Raw genomic sequence first — 22,202 nt, 5'->3', positions numbered from 1 at the left:
TCTTTTCTTCTGACCCACTGTATTGGGTTTACGTGGCAAGGTTTTGGTAGCAGCGGTCTGCAGGGGTGGCCTCTGTGAGAAGACACCAGAAGCTGCCCCCACGTCAGACAGAGCCAGCTCCAAGATGGACCTGTTGCTGGCCAAAGCCGAGCCCATCAGTGATGAGGGTAGCGCCTCTGTGATAGCATATTTAAGAAAGGGTAAAAAATGCTGTGCAGCAGCTGCAACAGACGAGTGAGAAGATGCAAGAAAAACAGCCCTGCAGACACCAAGGCTGGTGAAGAAGGAGGAGGTGCTCCAGGCACCAGAGCAGAGATTCCCCTGCAGACCATCACAAATACCATGGTGACGCAGGTTGTCTCCCTCTAACCCATGGAGGTCCACAGTGGATGTCCCCTGAAGGAAGCTGCAGCCCGTGGACAGCCTGCACTGGAGCAGGCTCCTGGCAGGACCTGTGACCCCACGGGGGACCCACGCTGCAGCAGTCTGTTCCTGAAGGACTGCACCCCATAGAAAGGACCCATGCTGGAGCAGTTTGTGAAGGACTGTCTCTCACGGGAGGGACCCCACGCTGGAGCAGGGGAAGAATTTGAGGAGGAAGGAGCAGCAGAGATGAAGTGTTATAAACTGACCACAACCCCCATTCCCCTGTACCACTCAGTGGTGAGGAGGTAGAAGAGTCAGGAGTGAAGTTGAGCCTGGGAAGAAGGGAGGGATGGTGGGAAGGTATTTAAGGTGTTAGCTTTCTTTTTATTTCTCACTATCTACTCTGCTACAATTAATTGACAATAAATTAAATTAATTTCCCCAAGTCAAGTCTATTTTGCCTGTGATGGTAATTGGTAAGTAATATCCCTGTCCTTATCTCAACCCACAAGCTTTTTGTCATATTTTCTCCCCTAGGCCTATTGAGAAGGGGGAGTGATAGAGCGGCTAGGTGGGCACCTGGTGCACAGCCAAGGTCAACCCACCAACCAACCGCTCTGCCTCCTGCACTGTGACTTGAAATCTGAACTCCCATATGCTAAAATGATCACTTACTGGATTACACCGAGTTTTCACATCCCCACTTTCAAGTCACCAGCATAATCCATAAGACTACACAGCACGCCCCCTCTCCTTTCTCATGATGGCAACATTAAAGCCCTCTGCTCTTCCCTGCACCACTGATTTCAGGTGATGCCCATCTTGCAGCCTTCCAACTCTGCCTCTTTCTTCTCACCTTGTACTTCTTTGTGCCTTGCATCCCATCGAAAACAGTATCATAGCTGTTCAAATGCCATTTTTGCTATGATCTTCACCAATCACTTTGCTTTTTCACCGATTCCCTTCTTACTTGACCAATCATTTATTTGCTAATCCCAACTAAAAGATTTCAGCTCCTGCTCCTGAAGGAAGATACACAGTAAACTCCTCCACTCACCCCTTCCAACAGCCTCTCAGGCCTCACCATTACCAGTGGGTTCTTGCTTCCTGTGATTTCATCACTGGTTTATGCCAATCCAATGAGTGCCTACCACCCAAGGGGCAGTCACAGAATGGTTGAGGTTGGAAGGGACCTTCAGAGGTCATCTGGCCCAACCCCCCTGCTCAAGCAGGGCCACCTAGAGCCAGTTACCCAGGAACATGACCAGATGGCTTTTGAACACCTCCAAGGATGGAGACTCTGCAACCTCCTCGGGCAACCTGTGCCAGCACTCAGTCAACCTGACAGTGAAAAAGTGTTTCCTTATGTTCAGAAAGAACCTCCTTTGTTTCAGCTTGTGCCCATTGCCTTTGGTCCTGGCATGGGGCACCACTGGAAGGAGGCTGGCTCCATCTTCATTACTCTACCCATCAAGTGTTGATACACATTGGTAAGATCCCCCTGAGCATTCTCTTCTCCAGGATGAACAGTCCCAGCTTTCCCAGCCTCTCCTCATATGTGAGGTGCTCCAGCTCCTTCACCATCTTTGTGGCCCTTTGCTAGACTCTTTCCAGTATCCCCATGTCCCTCTTGTACTGAGGAGCCCAGAACTGGACATGGCTCTCAAGACGTGGCCTCACCAGTGCTGAGCAGAGGGGAAGGATCACCTCCCTTGACCTGCTGGCAACGGTCCCACTAATGCAGCCTGGACACCATTGGTCTTCCTTGCAGCAAGGGCATATTGCTGGCTTGTGGTCAGCTTGGTATCTACCAGGACCCCCAGGGCCTTTTCTACAAATCTGCTTTCCAGCAGGGTGGCCCCCAGCATATATTGGTGCATGGAAGAACTCTGCACTTCTTGTTAAAACTTTGAGGTTCCCATTGGCCCATTTCTCCAGCCTGCCAAGGTCACTCCGGGTGTCAGTATGCCCTGCCCATCACCCCCAGAGCTCTGTAGTCACTTTTGATATCCTCCAGGCTGCCCTTGGCAGCATCATTGGTACCCACATGGAAGAAGAGGGGAGCAGGAGCCTTCTTCTTGGTGCCAGAAGACACCAGCTTCCAGCCTCAGTTTCCCTCCTACCTGAGACAGACTCTGCCTTTGCCTCCAACTGACCCCACCTTCTTGCTCTCAGCCACATCTTGGCCCCCAGTTTGCACCCATGCTCATTCTCTTCTTCCCCCAAGCTGGTCTCAGGGGGCTGTAGGACCACAGGGGCCAGGCGAGCAAGCGTGGGTGGGGAAGGACGAGAGGGTGGGATTGTCGCCTTGTGTGGCAGTGGATCACACACTGATTTAAGCAGACCATGGAGCCACACCCTAGCTTTTCTTCCTCCCTAGCCTCTCCTCATCATCATCCCAATGCTCTATTTTGGCCTCAGGGTGCAGGCTCTCACTCCTATCCTGCCACTCATCTCTTTGTCTGCAGTCCCAGTGATCCCTGCCTGGAGCTCCATTCCCACAACATGCTTTCATCATAACATCCTCCATCCCTTTGCTTCTACAAAATCCAGAGGGAAAATTTCCATATAAAACAAAATCCATCCTTGCTAGTACCTAAGGACTGCATTAATCACCCTTGGTTTGGGAAAGGGACAAAGCAGTGCTTTACGGGGCCAGGGTAATTTTTGTTGATTTTCAATCCCCTTGTTTTCTAAATTAAAACATGAACATGCAGGGGGGGTGGCAGGGGAGAAGGAAGAGAAAAATAGCAAAGATATGGCTGCTGTCTTTCTTACTTGCTACTTTGCTGCTGGGAAATTACCAGTGCAACATGTGGTCCTACTAGCTTCTAGCAAGTTTTAGCCAATAAATTATAAAGCATTGATTTAAGAGGGGGAAGGAAGAAGAAAAAGAAAAGGCAGCAATAAAATTGCTTTTAAATAACTCCACTGTAGGTGGTGTGTAAACAGGATACGTCACGACTCATTGAAAAATTCTTATTGGACAAATAAAGAGTGACAGAAGAAGAAAAATAGGGGAGAACAAAAGTAGAAAGGTGCAAGAAAATTCAGAGGTCCTTAGTTTACATTTTGTACTTTATTCAAGTTCCTAGCTACCTCGGTGGATTTTGGGTGGATTTTGGGTGGTCAAGTCAAAAAAGACACACACAGAAAAAAAGTGTGAAACATCTCTGGTTACCAGTAGATGGACAATTATGCCCAAGAGGGTCAGGAAGTACTTTGAATTCTTGCACATGTTATTGTGCACTGGTCTGCCTTTGCCAAAACAACAAACAAGCTTCGTCTCAAAACCAGTTTGTGTCTTTTGTTCATTACTTCTGCTGCAAACCTCTTCCAGAATTCACTCCTCTGATGATTACAGACTGTCCTGTAATTTTCTGTATAAATCTATTTCAGTCTGTTCTTGCATCATTGTTGCCCCTAAATTTAAAAAGCTCTTTCCTATAAACATCACACCAGATACAGTGTCCTCTGTATCCACTCTCACTCTTTAAGGAAAAGCACATCTAAAATGAAGGCACCAAGGAGCTGCATGGGTTGCGTTCATCTCCTGTAACTTGAGCCCAGCGCTGAAAAGGCTACAAAAAAAACCTGTCTGACGCTGAGGAACTACCCAGGGCAATCCCTGCAAGTACAAGAAGCGCTTCTTTTTTGCAGGTTTAGTTTCTGGTGGAAAAAAAAGTGCCACAACCCTCACCTTAATACTGTGTCTACACCCTAATTTACCAGGTCTTTGCCAAGCTAAACTCAAAAAGGTTTTTTAATTTTCCCTCAAGAGATCATCCTTCCATTTCTCTGGTCGTTCTTCCCTCACTTATTCCAGTTTATCCCTGATAAACAAAACAATACACTCTTCTCCAGCTAGGTTACTTCTAGCAGTGACAGGGAGTATTAACGCAACCCTGACTGGTACTGCAGCTTAACATAAACCCCCTGCATAACTGTGTCATCTTGGTCATTCAGTCTTCTCATGACCAAACACAGGCATCCTGCTTTTCAGTTGCTTCAACCCATTCCTACTCGGTCTTCAAGATCATCCAGGTCCCTCTGTAAAATATTCCCAATTTTCCATGATTTCTTACTCTGTTGGTTCAGCAAATTTTATCTACACATTCATCCTCCAAGGTCCATAATACAAACATTAACTGCAGAGGTATCCTAAAGCCATCCCTTGGGAGGTCTTACATGCAATCCGTCCCCAGTTGCAGTTACCTCCCTTTTACCTGATTCTCCTCCAACCTCATAATTCAACTTCTTCAGTACAGCCATTCCCCACATGGCACTCTAACAACCATCTCATTGAACATCAAGGGGATTAGGATCTACTCATTTCTCTACTCCAAAAATAAATTATAGATGATGTATATCAGATTAATTTGGCATAAACTCCTCTGATTTAATTATCCCCCCCCCCCCCCAATCTTGCTTTAGAACATAACACCCCTGTAGTCAGACCAAACAGACCTGAAGTTACACAAAACATCTGCTACCACCTTTTGAACATCTGGACAAGCATAGCGCCTACATGCAACACAGCTTCTAGTTTGAACAAAATCCAACCTACCAGATATTCAAATTCACATACTGCTTTCTTCTTGCAGTTCTGTGGTCAAAAAGCAGTAAGCAGATTCCATCAAGTGACTCGATTCACAAGCTTGCAAAAACTGCAAAATTAGCCTCACTAGTCTCCAAAAAAAAGGCAAAGTAACTGTGATCCGTTAAGACGATCCACTCAAAACATACATCCAGTAAATCCAGTTCTTTGTATTTCTGAAGTGGATTAGCTCACAATTTGCAAAGCCTGTATCCTCACTGTAAGCCACAGAGATCCCACTGTGGTATTTAGCTGACATGAACTGCCTTCATCTTATGCATATTCTATATAAAAATAAGCCAGGTAGGATTTCCCTGCTGTACTTTGAACAACTGCAATCATGTAGCCACCACAAGTGTAAAATGTAATATTAAGGTCAAGCTCTCAATCATTTTTCTAAAGGTCTTTCCACTCCACTTTCTCAGCCACAGCATTGTCACCCCCCCCACCTCTTCCTCTCACTTGCTCCAAATCTCCTCCTTTCCCTGCTGTCCAGACCACATCCATATCTTTCTTCCTTCCTCCAAAACAACTATGACCCAGCCATGTCATTCTCATTTTGGCCACACATTGGAAAGTCATTTACCCATTATCTGTCCTATTAATACAGGCTTTATCCAAGGCCATTCAGAAATATAAGACCAAGTATTTCCCAAGCCACTAACTGGAACAAACAGAAAACCCCACAATCACCTTTTAAACAGCTACGGGAAACAAGAAGATGTCAAAGTAATTCACAAAGTCATGGTAAGAAATTCCAATTAAAGTAAGAAGTCTTAAGTATCAACACAGGATAAGTTTTCTCCTGGAGCAGAGCCAGCTTAGGCTGTTCCCCCTCTCCAATCCAATCATTCCTGCCTCTTACCGCAGCTTGCTCGCCCTTCAGCTTCTGGATAACTGGAAACATCATACTGAAATATAAGTCTTTTTCCTGCTAATTCTTTCCTTCATCAACCCTGTTGGTTCAACCCTTCCTTCTTAACAAGGTGACATATCCATTCCATATCAGGCCTAAAAAGGTTTTTGAGTTAAAAGCACTATAACTGAGCACTTCAAAGTCTGCTCGGTTTCTCAAGTTACGGTCATATTAGATGTGCACGTCATGGTTAATAATCCACATTTGGTGTCATTTAACAGAAGAGCTTCTAAGAACATCAATCAAAAATCCACCTAGCTTATTTTCAACAGGTCAGGGGTCTCCATCTTCTACTACAAATCCAGGTGCTGCAGACACATCACTTTTACCCTTCGTCTTCAGCCAAAGATGCTCTTTCCCTCATACATCCATCTATCCTTCCCAAGAATCCTCTTTTTTGAGACAATCTGGTACCAGGCATCTGAATAGTCACAGCTTTAGCCTTAATACTGTGGGGACCTGCCCTGCTACTTCCTGAAGCTCTTTAAAAGGCATAAGTCAGGCCATAACTTTACAAAGAAAATATCAAGACACTCCATACTTTCTCAAGGAGGCATGGCAAAGAGTTTGTGTCTGAATTCTGGGATTGAGTAAGAAATTAAAAAATTAAAAAAAAAAAAAAATCCAAAATACAAGAGCGCAATTTTTTGTCAGGTTTAAGCAATTATGAAATCTCTCCCCCCAACCCCATACAGTTGTTTCTAAACCAACATTTCAATACAGTGAGAAAAGCATCAGGTATGAAGAAAGAAATACACACTGTTTTTTGCTCAAATGCACAAAATTATGATAATTAAGTCTCTTGAGATCTGGGGATGTGGTTCATGTCTCAGCTTGCCCACAACTGTTAACACCACCTCTGCATTCTGGCAGATTTTCCTGCAACAGCAGCATGCTCTGGATCAAGCACAGGTACACTACTACCAGTCATGTACCTTTTTTTTTTTTTTAATTAGAAGTACCAGTATAAAAATCAACACTTTCTGCCAAGTGGACATAGTGGTTTTGATCCACTACTGGGGGCACTAAAAGATTTGTTATGTTGAATACAGGTGTTGCATTGCTGCCTTCCTCAGCAACACAATTTCTACTACTGCCCCAAGAAACAAGTGTCCTTGCACAACTCTGGAGATGGAAACCAGAGTTTTCAACTGCTTCTACCACCTAAGAAAGTGTTTGTGAAATCAGTCACTTGATCATCTCCAGCTCCTACCAACATTCCTCTTTTTTTCTGACCAAAATAAAAAGAGCAACCCAAGAAATTACCTTCATTAATGCAGAGTAGGGGATATCCACAGCATCTTCTCAGAATGGGTTTGGCCAGTTCATGTTTTCCTATTTCAGGAGCTTACAATGCATACTCCAACAGCCTTACCTAAGTCCTTCTCACACCACGTTTAATACCAGACTCGCTTATGTTCATTAACACCCCTGATATGCAAAATCTTCAGCTTCTCATGCCTTGTTACTGATGGGTGCTATGCAGTGTGCTACCCAAGTGAGACACATGATGTCAAGGCACTCCACACCTCCCCTGGACCGCTCAGAGAAGCTGAGCATGGTACCCATCTACTGCAGGGACCCCTATGAGACCACCAAATTTCACCCATCCTTTTACCTCTCAGCGCAGTGACACCAAATACCCTGGGTACTGCTAGAAGGCAGAGGGATGGTTTCCATTAGCTACTGCTAAATCTGGAGGCACACAATTACAGGCATATGGGCACAAACTCTTATTTCCTTTAGAAATGTAATAGCTTTGCTGAAACAGATGTTCTGGGAACAGCATGGAGCACCACCAGGCAGTCTGGAGGACAGCAGATACAGTGGAAAAGGATTCCCAAAGCAATGCATGCATCCCGTTGAGTATAAGCATGGGAAGATCAAACAGGGAGGAGATAGTTTTACAAGCTCCGACGTCACCTCTTTTTCCAGTTTTTCAACATTTCTATTCAGAAAAACACTACAAAAATGATCTCACATCTAGCAGACCTAACTTGAAGCATGAAGCTTAAACTCTTTTCTTGGTTAAGTTACAGAACAAATTACTTGATTACAAGCTAAAAATACTTACTATCAGACATTCCTTCTCTCTTTAAGGAACTCTTGAATTGATAATCCCACAACAAAAATAGGAAATACATTTTTAATGCCACAGATTAACATTTTAGTTTGCTTTGGAGCACTCACTGTATCCCTTCACCTGAAGGTTTTAATTCCAGACTGCTGACATTTCCTAAAAATGCATTACAGTTGAAAAATAAGTTATGGTGTTGACAAAGCGCAGTGCTCATTGGTCCGTCTCGGGAAAAAAAACTGATTATGTGGCCACGCTAATCCCTTCTGGCCTCACCATTTTTCATGACATAAAAAACACTCAGCCATAATCTCTTTTTTTTTTTTTTTTCTGGTGATGAATTTAAGAGAAAGATAACAAAGCACCTAAACAGGATCACAGCGACCTCAATACTCCTGCAAGCCATTTAACAAGCAAAGGGAGGCTCTGGAGCACGCAGGTACTATGACAGCTATGGCAGAGACTGGCGGTCATCTCCCCAAATGTCTCGTGTTGGCATAGAGTCCTTCGTGATGGAGCTTGTGGAGGAGACTGCACTGGGAGCCTGCCAACTGTGCTGGCAGCCAGACCGACACGGAAAGCTTTCACCTCATCTAAAGAGATAAGGAGAAAAGATTCCTCCTCCTGCTCAACTTCAGGCTGGTTTATACTGAAACAGGATTGACCATATCTTCCAAAATAAAAAGCATAAACAAAGTGTACGTTCTTTGTACACAATGAAGAGCATCGCCTCCTCTTAATCAATAGAAATCTAAGCTGGAGTTTCAAAGGGGATTCAGACTACCCCCATCAGCACCTACAAGGGAGGTCCGCGAGGGCGGCGAGACCCGAGCAGGGCAGCACTGGAGCAAGGCAGGAAGCCACTAACAAGGCTCTTGAGCCCTCCTATGGAAACATGGTACGGACTTGTCCCTCTCCCACACAAAGGGCAAAAATAGCGAAAAGTAGCCTTCCACCCCACATACCGCACTGCTCACCTCTCAGCCACTCCTGTCCCAATATACACTTTACCATGCTAACAGTAAAAACAGCACCCGATGTTCAGAGTGTTACATGGAAGATTCTGGCACAAGTTCTAGGAAAGTTAAAATTAAGTTGTGTCAGATCTCCTTTAGCCATGCTTAGAGCACAAAAACCCGTTTCAGGTAACACTCTGCTGGTCCTCCCCTACAGCACTCTTGCACGCCTCATCCAAGCGATCTTTGATCTCCAACACCTTCCTTTGATGCTCAAAGATCTCCACAGTCTCCTTACTACCCTCTTTTTGCTGGCAAAGGGTAAGAAGAGGGCAAGCAAGCAACACTAAACGTCTCTTCACATGCACACATCCGGGCTCATGCATATCCCAAATCCTCCCCACAAGCACTTTTTTAGGCAAAGCAACTCATTTACCACTACGATGCCTATTTTTTCCCCCTAGAGGACAATCTCTAAACTCTGAGAGATTTAACTAATAACATTAAAATGATGACTTACCAGTCTCTCATTATCTTCTGAGGTTCTCTGGTAATGAGCCGCTAAAGCAACGTAATCCTGTGCCTGCTTGTTACACTCTAAACACTTAAGTCCATGACGGATTAGTCTCAATGGGTCCGTATAGAGAGGCAAGGCTGGCTGAGTGTTAGCAGAAATTCCTACCCCACCTCCTGAAGCACCACTAGGCTTACGCGAAGGAGAGGGCGAGTGCAAAGTCTGAGGAGCCAGAGAGGCTGAAGAGCTTGGAGAGGAAGGTGAAAACATTTGGTCTAAGGAAATTGGTTTCATTAGCAGCTGAGAACACTGCATGATAAATCCTTTGCTCTTATGATCTCTTGCATGTTTAAGCAAGCTACACTTATTAAAAAAAAGTAGCATAGTTGAACACTGAGTGCACATGACTTCAATATGAACGCTTCGTCTACTATAGTGTTGAGTCAGGCTTTTCTCTAAGGCAAACGAGTCCCCACATTCCAGGCAACAATACCCAGAGGCAGGTAAATTAATACTGGTGTCAGGCGGAGGGCTAAGGTTTGGAGTATATATTGGCACTGGATTGGCACTGTGTAGTACTTTATTAAACGCCTCCACAATGACAGGAGCAGCTTTCTTGACTTGGTGCACCAGCGGCACAGACATCTGTGTCACTTGAGGCTGATTTCGCCTCTGTGCGGATGACTTTGCCGTAACAGAAGCAGCAACGCTATGTGGGACTAAGTTGAGATTTGCCAAATGCACGGCTTTGGGAAGAAGGCTGGAGGTGGTCACGTTGGACGGCTGCATCACAGTACCCTGCTGCTGCCTCTTAACACCTACTTTTATGGCACCGCCACCGCAGTTTGGCAGTGGAGATAAGGACACGGCACACGTGCTGTTTGCAGCAATATCTGTTTTCATACCATCTGCGTAAGGACTCGTTACGTTTGACAGCTGGATAGCCACAGCAGTCCCATTTTTGGTTGAATTCTTGCTAGCCTCGCTTTCTGTAACTGCGCTAGTGTCAGGTGATGGGAAAGATTTGATAAACTCTTCAGCAGATGAGGTTTCCACAGGCGACTCTTCTGAAGATTTGCCCAACTCATCATTTTCTGGCAAAATTCTAGTTACAGTTCTTTTAATTTCACCAGAGGATGTCTTGATAGTCTTTATTCTAACTTTGGGAATAGCTGGCGGAGAGCCAGCTGCCATGGAAGGGGAGCCTTTTCCACTGCTGTCGCTGCACACGCTTCGAGGACTCTCGGGCTGCTTGCTGGCCTTCCTTACCACCTCTAAGGGGCTTCGAGGACTCTTTGGCGACTTAGGCATTTTTGGACTTCCCTTCGTCCCATCTTTAAAAGGACCAGGTTCCTTGGTAAGATTTGGCTGATCGCCTTTTGGAATACATGCAACCTTTTTGGCCTGAAGAGCTACTAATGCCGCCACGCAGGATGACAACTTTGAATGAGTTGGCTTTAACCTCTGGCGAGGTGGTACCGACGAAGACACGTTCAGCTCGGGCACAGACCCCTTACTTTCTCCTAAATTATTGTGAGGGAGGTCTCCAAACACCAAGCCTTCTCCAAGAAAGCTACTGGTATCTACCAAGTCCTTGCTTGACCCCACAAACCTCTCTGCTGCTTTGTCTTGTTCTCTCCTGCTCATTTCCAGCCTATTCTCCGGCTGGCAGTGGATTTCCATCTTTTGTTCCTTTTTACAGTATTGATCAAACATGCTTAATTCGGGCTCTGGTACCTTCCTAAGATGATCTAGTACTGAAGCTCCGGTTGGTATATACATTGAAGGTGGTGGAAAATACGGAGTTTGGGCATGTTTGGGTTTATCACCAATACTGTTCTCTTTGAATGTGTCCTCTGGTTCAGGGCTGGAAATTGGGCTAAACTGACTAAATGTTGGCAAAGGCTCTGACTTGGACTGGTCCAGTTTATCAGAGTAACTTCTTGAGCTGTCGCCATTAATAAAAGTTGACTCAAACTTGCCATAATTATGCACTAAAGCGTGAGCCTCTGATGGCAGATCGGACCCACGAAACCCATTGTGTAGCAGACCAGTCCCAAGGTGATTGCCCTCCTTTTCTGCTTCAAAGGACTCCTGGCGACTCGTGTTCTTCACTATCACACTCACAACTGGAGCATCAGAGGGAGGCAAAGAATGGGATAAGGACACATTCTCATCTATGCAGATTCCTGACGACTTCAGATGATTCTCATTCTCCTCCCCAGTTGATGGGATGGTCTCCTTGGCATCAAGGCTAGTCGGATCGGGGATGTCAAAAGCAGCCAAGAGGTCATCAAAGTCTGGGGTTTTCATGTCCCCCATGATGAAAGCTACAATTAAGAGCAAAAAAAATACTTTGTCAGGTACATTTCCCCCAAGGACAAACTTTGTAAGACTCATTTGCATAAACATCTTATGTGACGAAACCCACAACTGGCCAAAATGCTAACGCAGCACGGTACAAAGGCTAGAAACATCTGCGGCAGACACATCAGATTCCATTTTAACTATCCCAAGATTGACTATTTATACACATAGATATTAGCCCAGCACACAACAGTGCCGTTTTGCAGGGCATCACGGGGAAGGAACCTCTCCTGCCCTAGCTGCACCTGGAGGGTCAGCAAAAGCTCAGGTCCCACCCTGCTCAAGCTGGCAGGGGCAGGTGACAAGTGACAGGAGCTGTTCACTCCTGTCATGCAACACAACCCGCCCTCTCTGGGTTGTGGGCAGAGCTGTTCCTGGTGCTTCAAGCAACGTGGTAGGAGACAGCAACCCCTCCTCCCAGGGTCCCCGAGAACAGAGCTGATTAAAACATGACCTTTTAAATGACACCAAGCTCATGCAGGGCACATCTTTTCAACCTGTCAGATGCATCACTACTCCAAAAACAACCGTTGTCATGAGCCTCAACAGAAAATATTCAGAAGTACATTAGTACAGAGTTTCTTTTTTTTTTTTTTTTTTGGTTGGGGGTTTTTTAGAGCTAATAGGCAACAATCACTGCCGATTTCTCAACAGATTGTCACGCCTGAAGAATTCAGTCCTCCTTCAAGGAAAAAAGGCAGGAGCAAACAGGTGGCCCAAGAGAAATAGACCTGAAAAGTGAGATGACTCCCTACCCAGAGCAATTTAGATAATAGAAGTCTTCAGTAAATATTTCAAAACAGCAGCTCAAAGCACAGTAAACCAAGCAAGGTTTATTTGAAACAGGGGCAATCCTTAATTAGGTAATGATGCGAGGCAAAACTGCCCAAAGACAGAATAAAGGATTGTATCCAAATCATAACAAGAAATGGTGTTCCCAGACAGCTCTCTCTTTATAAGCCCTCCAGAAGGGAAGTGGGGACTCAGACGCTCGCCACAGAGACCTACAACAGCAACAATCAAGCTCTGATGAGATGCATAACGAAAACCGACAGCACAGAATTACTTGAACATTTGTGTTCACTACTGTCAGGGATACTGGTATTTTCAAGTTGGTGCAACATATAGACTTCCCAAACATTTAATAAGCCATTCTTTTAATACATGTTCCATTTAAACCCCAAATTTACATGAACTGATGTATGCTGTGTGCAGGGGAGGGAAAAAACCCCAAAGAGCATCAACTGAACTAGCAGAGCACCAGTTCCTACTTGGCAAGGAGCATCCACAGGCAAGGTAAGTCCTGCCACGCTCACTTGACTTGGGCTGCATCAGTGCTGCCAAAGCCAGTGGCAAGCGAGGGAGACGGAGGGGGTGGCAAGAGTCCAGGAGAAGCGGGAAAAGCTGGGAGCAGAGGTGCAGGCAGAGAGGAGGACCCTGCGACAAGGCGGAGCAAGAGAAAGGAGCCATCTGATACCTTCCCAAAAGGCCACTGATTTAAGGCTGCTTTCATTATTTACAATTGGGTTTAAAAGTTTGTCAGGCATCACATTAAAACCAAACAAAGCGCAACCCTTCCTGCCAGACTGCTAGTACGGGGAACAATTTACAGAGCTGGGCCAGGAGAAATCACTTCAGCGTGGAACAAGAGGACATACTGGTCTTTACGCTTTAGTTCAGCCGTGCCTGCAGAAAAGCCCCGGAGGTGTTGCTTTGGTTAATCTACTGCAAAACACTCCATGGAGATCTACTTGGCTTAAGAGTGGCTTGCTGTGGTTTAGCTTAAACTTGTTCTCATTCTTAAATTAAACCACAAATCTGAATGTCCACAGAGGGCTGTGCAATAATTTACAATCACATCCCTCAGCAAGGTAGGGCAGCTGTGCATCAAGTCCCTGGAAGCCCAGAAGATTATCCGTACGCTTCACACAACCTGCACTTGATAAGGACTTTTGAAACATCACAGATTACTGCAGTTGGCAAAGAGTGTGGACCCAAAACTTCCCGTTCCTTTGAGTGGGAAAACTTGTGCCAGCTGGGAGAGAGCTAGGCACCACTCAGCTCCCAAAATTTCTGGCACACAAATCCTTCTGCAAGGAAGGCATTTCATCCATAACCTGGAACGCTCAAGTTTTATATAGAGAAAAATGAGCTTGCCAATCACTCTTGACTTTTCCATTCTCACTCTCAAACACCCATCCACATCTTCGGACGCAGCAGTGTTTTAAAATACAAGACAAAATAAATCTGAGGTATCTGCAGCATTACAAAATATGCTTTTCTTGGAAGAAACCTTGCATTTTCAGAAGCTTTCGTGTACATCTTTGAGTCCTATAAAAGACTAGTTTATGCTCTTTGCTATTAGGAGAGCAAGAGTCTCCACAAAACTGCATCTTAAACTTGTTGTATATGAAGCTACAATTTGCCAAAATAAAGCAAAATTGGACCCAGATTCTAAAGAAGACCAAGTAAGTATCTTGCCGACAGAAGTGATTTTTAAATAAAACGAATTTAAAGTTTTGACTAAACACCATTTATTTCTGTTCTCAGATAACAAACAGAAAAAGTATATTAAAAGAAATTATGTCAAAGCCTCCTGCAAACTAGCTTGTGAGGAAAGCTGAAAATAAAGACCTCCATCTTTCTTGTGCAAAGGACTTGCCTTAGAACCCAAGCTCGGAATCCAATTTTCTCTCTCTCTCTGCTTGCCTAGGAAAACATGGACGTTGAGATTTGCATAGCAACAGAACAGGTGAATAAAACGAGCAAAGAAGAAGGGCTTACGGAGTAGGATGCATGTATTTCAGTGTGCAAAACCAACCTCACTATAGCACGTTTCTCCAGGAGGCAGGGAACTTAGAAGCCTCCAAGCCATCCAAAAAATCCCTGTGAACTCGCTCGAGGCAGTATGTGAAACCCCAGGGCCTTCTGCTGTGGCCAAGCTTCAAAACTCTGCACTCAGGCAGAGGCACTGCAGGACCAGCATCCCACACGTGCACCATACAAACCTTTTGGTAGCGGTGCTATTGCTGGGGACTTCTGGAGATCTGCAGTAGCTCCTCTGCAGCTTTCAAACCAGCGTGTACCATGCTGTTCAAGGAGGAGGTTCAAGATTGCCACCTAATAGGAAAGCGTGAAAACGCAATTACACCAAGGTTAAATAATAGTAATAAATATTGATGAATCTGCAAAACAACAGTGAGGTACGAGGCAAAACATCTGCCAAGGGCTGCTCTCAGGGGTCCAGAAGAGGCAGGGGCTTCCCGGGGCAAGGGCGTGCAGGAGGGAGGTGGACAGGGATTGCCTGCCAGGGGAATGCTTTGGGAAGGCAGGGATGTCAGGAGCAGCGGCGAGGAAGTGCGGGGAGCGCACGCCAACTGGCAGCGGGCGAGGCGGCCGAGGGAAGCACCCGCCCAGGGACTGTCAGGATGGTGGGGAGGGGACGGGAACGGGGAAATCGCAGCTCGTAGAGGAGGATTGAACCGGAGACTTCGAACGGCAGGACAGGACCCGCTGTTTTAACACCCATTAAAGTTTCAGGAGCCCCGTACGGGAATGGACCGCGCCCCGGATTAACGGTGCCAGCGGGGCCGGGGGGGACTCGGGGGTCGCCCGGCCCGTGGCGGCCCCGCCGCCCCCTCCTCCCCCCCCGGTCCACGCCGTCCCCACGCGCGACCCACCCAAGACAAAGGCCCGGGGGCCTCCCCGGCCCGCCGCCCCTCCGCTACCCGGGCCCTGCCGCCCGCCCCCGCGCTGACAGCCCGGCCCGACCCGGCCCCGCCGCCCCTCGGCCGCACGTGGGCGAGCCCCGCTGAAGTTAAGTTTGTCCCGGCGCCGCCGGGCCGGGCCGGGCCGCGGCGGGGGCCAGGGTGGGCAGCCGGAGCCGTGCCCGGGGCCGCCGCCGAGGCTGAGGGTTGGTTGGCGGAGCGGGGGGGGGGGGGGGGGGGGGGGAGGTGGCGGCGAGCTCCCCGCGGGCCGGAAGACCCGGTGCGGCGGGCGGGCGGGCGGGAGCGCAGGGCTCCGTCTGCCGGCGGCGGGGCCGCCCGCCCGCCCTGCCCGCGGGGCGGCAGCACCCGCCCGGCCGGCCGGCGGGAGGACGCGGGGGAGGGCGGAGGGCGAGCGGGAGGGGCGGGCCCCAGCGCGGCCGGGCCCGGCCGGGCGAGCGGCGCTCGCTCGCTCGCTCACTCACCCACGCAGGCGGCTCCTCTGAGGGCCCCGCCGCCACCGGGGCCCCGCGCAGGCCTCACCCCGCACCGGGCACCAACGGCCGCAACATGGCGGCGGCGGCGGCGGGCGGGGCCGGGGGCGGGGCGGGGCCGGGCCGGGCCACGGCGGACCGCCCCCCCTTCCCCCCCCCCCCCCCCCCCGCTTCTCCCCGCTCCCGCCCCGGCCCTGCGCCGGGAGCCTCCGCCTCGGCCGCTGCCTCCCCCGGTCCGCAGGGCCCCGGTCCGCGGCCTACCGTCGCCCCGGGCGGGGAGGGAGGCGGCGGAGCGTCGCCAGCGGCCAGGCGGGGCGTGTGTCCCGGTGGCCGGGCGGGCCCCGTGCCCGCCTCACCCCTCAGGGGTGGCTCCCGCCGCCCTGACAAGGAGGCGGCCCGCGGGCCTGTCCCGGCCCGCGGCCCCGCGGGCTCCTCACGCCTTCCGGGGTGGGGGGAGGCCGCGCCGCTGCGTTTATTCACGTTTTCTCATGCTGCTCATCACTCTTCCTTGTCCTTTAACTCCTTTCTCATCGTCTCCCGCGTCAACACTGAGGTGGTTTTGCATACGATTAGACTAATTGCCCCGGAATTAATCACTTTCTTTTCACAGATGTGCGAACGGCGTTAGATTTTTGCCCCCCCCCCCCCAGTCCTACAGAGCTGGCATAGGCCGTTGGTCTTTATTGACTGTCGATGCTAATTGCTCTGTGTCTTCCTTAGCTGATAAAATTCCCAGGTACACACTATCAAGTTCTACAGTCAGAAAAAAAAATTAATTAATTGTCGTGGTTTGTGCTTAACATCTTCCACAGTTAGCGATGGATTTGGAAGTGGTGGTGTGGCCATCCCTGGAGAGCTGTGTCCTGCGCTGGGCTCACCCCGACGAGAGAGACTGGAGAGTCCAATGAAGGGCCACCAAGGTGAAGAAGGGACCAGAGCATCTCGCCTATAAGGCAAGGCTGTCAGCGCTGGGACTGTTCGTCCTGGGAAAGAACAGGCTCAGGGGGATCTCATCGATGTCTGTAAATACCTGAAGGGAGGGTGGAAAGAGGATGGAGCAAGGCTCTTTTCAGTGGTGCCCAGAGCCAGCTCTGGAGGTAACGGGCACCGACTGAAACACAAGAGGTTCCCTCTAAACTCCAGGAAACACTGGAGGTGTGATGGAGCGCTGGTACAGGTTGCCCAGGAAGGATGTGGAGTCTCCATCCTTGGAGGTGTTCAAAAGCCGTCTGGTCACGTCCCTGGGCAACCGGCTCCAGGTGGCCCTGCTTGAGGTTGGACCAGATGGCCTCTGAAGGTCTCTTCCAACCTCAACCACTCTGTGATGCTGTGAAGCATTTTGTGTTCAGGTGTGAATATGTCACCCTCCCACTGTAATAAAAGACCAGTTTGTCTTTCCTGTGACATGACATTTTTACCATCTACACCTGGTACTGGATGTACAGCATTGTTCATACCACATTTGTTTCTCATCTAGTTAAGTAATTATTTTTTTCCTTGTCATCAGTCCCATGGGCAAAATATTTCTTCTTTTTTTTTACTGACACACATAGCTTCACTTCCTTCATTTCTGAATTGGTGTCATCACCTTTCTCCTTTTGGAGGTGATAGCAGGTCCCTCAAGACCAACAAAAGGGCACAGGAAGTCAAGAAGAGGAAACACTTTCAATATCACAGCTGTTACCTGTATTTTTAGCATGTCTCTATGAAAAGCTGTTCAGGAGCTGTAAGTTGTATCTAGTAAAAGAGCTGACATTTCTTACACAATTTAGAAAGATCTGCCACAGTCCTGAACAAGTTGTGGCTTGCAGGAAAGCCACTGCAATTTGAAGGATTGTGCTTATTAAGAAATATAATGCCAGTGGGAATTTAGCTCCATCCCAGATGGCCAAGGAGGATAGGCAGCCTTACAGTGGCCAGGTGGGAAGCTACAATACCCTCCTCAAGACAGCAGAGACGTGAAAAGGGCTAAGGAGAATCTATATTCTTCTGTATGATCTAAAAATCACTTTTTTTATTTTTAGTCCAATGTGGTTACTTGACAAATCTGGAAATAAAAAAATCTTCCTCCCGTTTTTTTTCTGGGGGAGTGGTGGTGGTGGTGGTTAAATTTGTCCGTTTAGGCTTGTTTCATGATCTGAGCTAAAGGATTTGATGAAGAGAAAGAAGCTACAGATCTAAAGGAGGTGCTGTTACAAAGCAGCCCTCTGCACTTGGGACGTGCCAAGGCTGGAGCAGGGAGCAGCGTCGGTGGGAACCCCTGTGACCCGGTAGCACCTCAGTGAGGGAAGCCCACGGATGAAATACTCTCAGGCGATGTCCAGGTGCATCGGAGATCTTCACTTTTAATTCTTCCTCCTGCTTGCATTTGTTGGTGCTTGCTTTTTAGCTGGAGGGAGCTGGTTCTTCCCAGGTGCTAGCTATGTCGGAGGGTGTATGTAGGCAGGCGGGCTGGCAATGACGGTGAGACCCATTTTATTTATACATCACAAACATAATAAAGTCTTGAGTGCTCATGCCTAGGCAACTGTCAGTTTTCAAATCAGTGATTAATTTGTTTCTGTCACAGCTCAGTGTTATAGAGAATTACATTGAGCTGGTTGCAAAACTTGCACGTTGCAAAACTATAATTAATGTTTCAGAAACTCCAGGGAAGGTTTATTACTGGCAAGGTGAGAATGAATCTCCAGACACAAACATTCCTCTAAGATAACAGCATAGCCTTCGGCATTATCTACACACAAAAAAATCAGTGTAACTTAAATCAGGGTAATTAATTACGCAGATGTCATCTCTATACCTTTAAAACCATTTACAACTTTCACTCTGGCTTTTTGGTCTTCCTGACTCCCAGGGCATGCCTTCTGCATTCCCCCAAACAGATTTTTTTTTTCCCCTTTTTGCTTCTTGACACATATGCTGATGAGCTGATACACCTCTTCAATGAAGATCCCTCTGTACAATCACTGATCCACCATGAACACACACAAAAAAATTGCCTTTACTCCACATCTGTGGTCAAGGCAGCTTGTAGTCAGTGGTCATCGTACTTGCTTGCAATGATGAGACCTGACCTTAAACCCCTGCATCAAATCAGAGAGAACAAAGCCATGTATCCCAGCAAGTTTGGGAACTGGCTAAGAACCCTAATTTGGCAAAATCCTGTTAGAGGAGAACTGCTTCATGCCCTGCTGTGCTTCTGATTCCCATTTAGTGGATTGGAGACATGATGAGATAGACCGATTTCTTGTGGGGAGGTTGTAGTGAAAGCCTGCTGAAATGGCAAGGATGCACATTTCCCATATCGGCTTTCACTAGCACAATAGCAAACCCGTTTTACTACTCAACTAGAAAACTGGGAGAATAACTTCCAGACAGCCAATTTTCTTCACCCACAAGAACTGCAGGCTCCGGTGCAGTACGGACATGCTCCGAGGTCTGGGCAAGCAAGGACCCTTTGCACAATCCTCTGTGCCGACAGCAGAGACGGCACAAAGCCCTGGGCTTCATGTTGCTTTGTCTAAGTAGTGCTGACACAAGCACTTGTGGGGTTCTGCACCTGATTGCTGAACGCAAGTGGGGTTCACAGTGATCCCCCTTCTCAAGCTGGCTCCTGCTGGGCTCACTCCGGCACTCCGGGCTATGGCAAGAGGACCTTCTCAAGATGGTTCTGCTGCTGAAGCAGTGTTTCATGTAACTGCAGCCCCGGGCCTGGCCTCAGGACTGTGGTGGCTGGGGGACACCATGGTTTCCCCATACGTTTCCCAGGGTGACAAGACTGGCTTGAGCCGTTCTTGCCTTTGTGCCTCCAGTTGCACCATGTGATGGCAGCAGGACCACTCTGTGAACTGGAGAGAACCGATCCAGGCTTTATGAACCTCTTTGGGGAAAAAATTAAACTTCGTGACTTCCCTCATCAGCTTACACATAGTCCCACAAGCAGTTGTGTGGCCAAAATGAAGACTGGGGTAGTTGGCTCCCAGGTGGGAGCCAGCCAGAGGGAGAGATGCTGGAGCAGAAAGGCCAGTGGCATCAAGCTGCAGCCCACTTTGATCCTGGAAACTCTCCTGAACTTTACTAGAAATTTAACCGAAGCTTAAGAAAACTGTGAGAAGAATAATTCTGTGAGGGTTCTCTGTCCTAAACTGCCTGTAGCACCCTCCAAGCAATCTCAGTGGAGTTGTATCTTGAAAAGCCTCACCAAGAAAGCTTGAGAGATTGGTTTGCCTGTTCACAAAAAGAGAGAGGGTAATGTAGGTGCTGGCACAAGGTCGGTCTGTGTTTCAGGCGTAGCTGAGGGGTAAGAGGGATGTTGTAGGCTTGGCGGTAGCCGTTGTGTAGTCCCATAGTTTGGCCAACACACTGAACTGCAACAGGGCGGTCCAATGTGGGCAGGCTCAGTCCCAGACTGGGCTTTCTGCATAAAGCCTTTTCTTCAATTAGTTTCTCCAATTAAACTTAATAGTAAAATGTTTCCATCAGAGATACCCCAGAAACCCTAACAGTCTGCCCTTTCGCTCCATCCTTACTCTCTCAGGGTGGATCTGTTGGGGAAGCAGAGCTTGTGTCCATATGTTACAATAGCCTTTGGTTATAATAAACTACTTTTTTTTCCCAACAGAAGGGACGGGCAGTCAATACAACCGTGTTTGAAGGTAAGGTAGGAAAGAAGACATGAGGAGATGAAATTGCACTGCATGCAAATTATCTCATATAGCTAGGAGGGGCGTTTAGGAGAATATCTGTGTTTCCAGGTGTCAAACAAGGATTAACTGCAATGTAGGCCCAAAACGAGGTGTAGGATTTTTTTGCTTTCTGTGCAAATACATTGATAATCCTAAAGAGAATCTGACACTTCTGGCGTCATCCAGTGGCCGGAGAGCTTGCATATTTAAAATGCTAAAACTGAAATCATGTACAGAAGCTAATTTCAGCGCTACGGTAAGAATAAAATAGCTCAGAAATGAGGGCTTCTGGTGCATAGCCCCACTGACCATGCCATTTCTGCCCTGTCCCATACATACTTGAGCACCCATCTTCGTGCTTCTTGGTGTTGAAATGATCTCAGGCACTTTCCCAGGTGCTCACAGGAGACTTGCTGATCCCCCCCCAGGGCACAGTGGAAAGGTGGCAGGGGACTGTGAGGCATCTGAGCAATTTAACCTGCAGTTGGGCAGCACTCTGGGCAGTTCCAGCCTGAGGCAGCCGCACATGTTGAGGCTTTATCCCGCAGCCTTCGCTGAGAAGCACGGCCAGGTTTTAAACTGTACCCGATCTGAGGAGGAGGCTTTTCTTCATAGCTAGGGACAAGAGGATAGCTAGCAGCCGAAGGATTTTTCTTCTTGCTTTCCAAACATTGTAAGTTCCTAGGAATCCCACAGATGAGGCAAAAAAATCCTCCGTGTTTGATCTGCACCCTGTCATAGTTTGTTTCTTTTTTTTTCCTGGAAAGTGTTAGCAAAATCTTTTCACTTATTTGAAACTTAAAAACTTGGTGGATTTTTGTTTTCAGAATTGTATGTTAATATTTTCTCTCTCAGCACAATAGCAGGAAAATGCAGCTGAACCTTTACACTAGAAAAGTTCTTCACAGCGTTAGTCTCCAAGTATTTGTTATCACACCATTAAGTTCACAGGCCAGAATGGACTGTTCACTTTGCCAGGATAGTCTCCATCATATCAGGAAATACTAAACTGCTGTGCAACTAGTTCAGCTCACTTCGTGCTTCTCCCAGGAAAACCCACAACTTGACCGCACAGCCACAGTGACGGTGGGGTAAGGTGGCCAAAGCTCGGTGCTTGACTCTGCTTTCTGGGAAGCAGGCGAGCTCCATGTCACCTTTGCACAACAGCAGAACAGCTGCACAGTGCCGCAGCGACACAGAATGTGGTTCGGCTCGTGCATTTGCATTAGAGGATTTCACCTACATGGTGCCCTGATGTGTCTCCCCTGACCTCCCTGGAGGTGGGCTTCAGGGTACTCTGCTGTCTCTCGCTCCCTGGTTAGTCCTTCCACCAAGCTCTCAAAGGAAAGATCAATGTCTCAGAAAAACTGCTAAATTTTCAATCATCTAGTTTGGATTTTGGTAACATAAATGTCTTGCCTTCATCTTTGTGTCTCACTTTATTTCACACGTGAGGGCAGAGCCCCCCACATCTGCTCACTTACCCCATGTTTATGCAGCAGGGGGATAAATGTAGACAAGTCACT

At 47.8% G+C, this 22,202-nt stretch overlaps 2 protein-coding genes across 4 annotated transcripts in view; one reads left to right on the top strand and one right to left on the bottom strand.

Moving 5' to 3' along the window:
* The window catches only part of ZNF592 (zinc finger protein 592), a 39,519-nt gene extending 23,423 nt beyond the window's left edge, over positions 1-16,096 (bottom strand). Inside the window, exons 1-3 of one of the 2 annotated variants that reach the window (XM_069797666.1) lie at positions 15,983-16,096; positions 14,802-14,913; positions 9,433-11,756 (exon numbers count right to left, since the gene is read on the bottom strand). In XM_069797666.1, the coding sequence (XP_069653767.1) occupies positions 9,433-11,748 (2,316 nt within the window). In that variant the 5' untranslated portion in view covers positions 11,749-11,756; positions 14,802-14,913; positions 15,983-16,096. Of the gene's footprint in view, positions 1-9,432; positions 11,757-14,801; positions 14,914-15,473; positions 15,615-15,982 lie in introns of those variants that run through there. The other variant, XM_069797665.1, reaches the window with a different exon arrangement.
* On the top strand, positions 15,195-17,387 carry LOC138687971 (nematocyst expressed protein 3-like). 2 transcript variants are annotated; one of them, XR_011327009.1, is made up of 2 exons: positions 15,195-15,371; positions 16,804-17,387. XR_011327009.1 is itself a non-coding variant. In XM_069797667.1 (2 exons), the coding sequence occupies exons 1-2, from the start codon at positions 16,068-16,070 to the stop codon at positions 16,897-16,899; spliced, it is 573 nt and encodes a 190-aa protein (XP_069653768.1). In that variant the 3' UTR covers positions 16,900-17,387. The 2 variants fall into 2 exon arrangements, 1 of the variants encoding a protein (XP_069653768.1); XM_069797667.1 differs by lacking the exon at positions 15,195-15,371 and adding an exon at positions 16,068-16,544.
* The last annotated feature ends 4,815 nt before the right edge of the window (positions 17,388-22,202 follow it).

This window comes from Haliaeetus albicilla, chromosome 12 (assembly GCF_947461875.1).
Source record: "Haliaeetus albicilla chromosome 12, bHalAlb1.1, whole genome shotgun sequence".
NCBI classification, from domain to species: domain Eukaryota; kingdom Metazoa; phylum Chordata; class Aves; order Accipitriformes; family Accipitridae; genus Haliaeetus; species Haliaeetus albicilla.
This window is presented reverse-complemented; position numbering and strand designations above follow the sequence as displayed.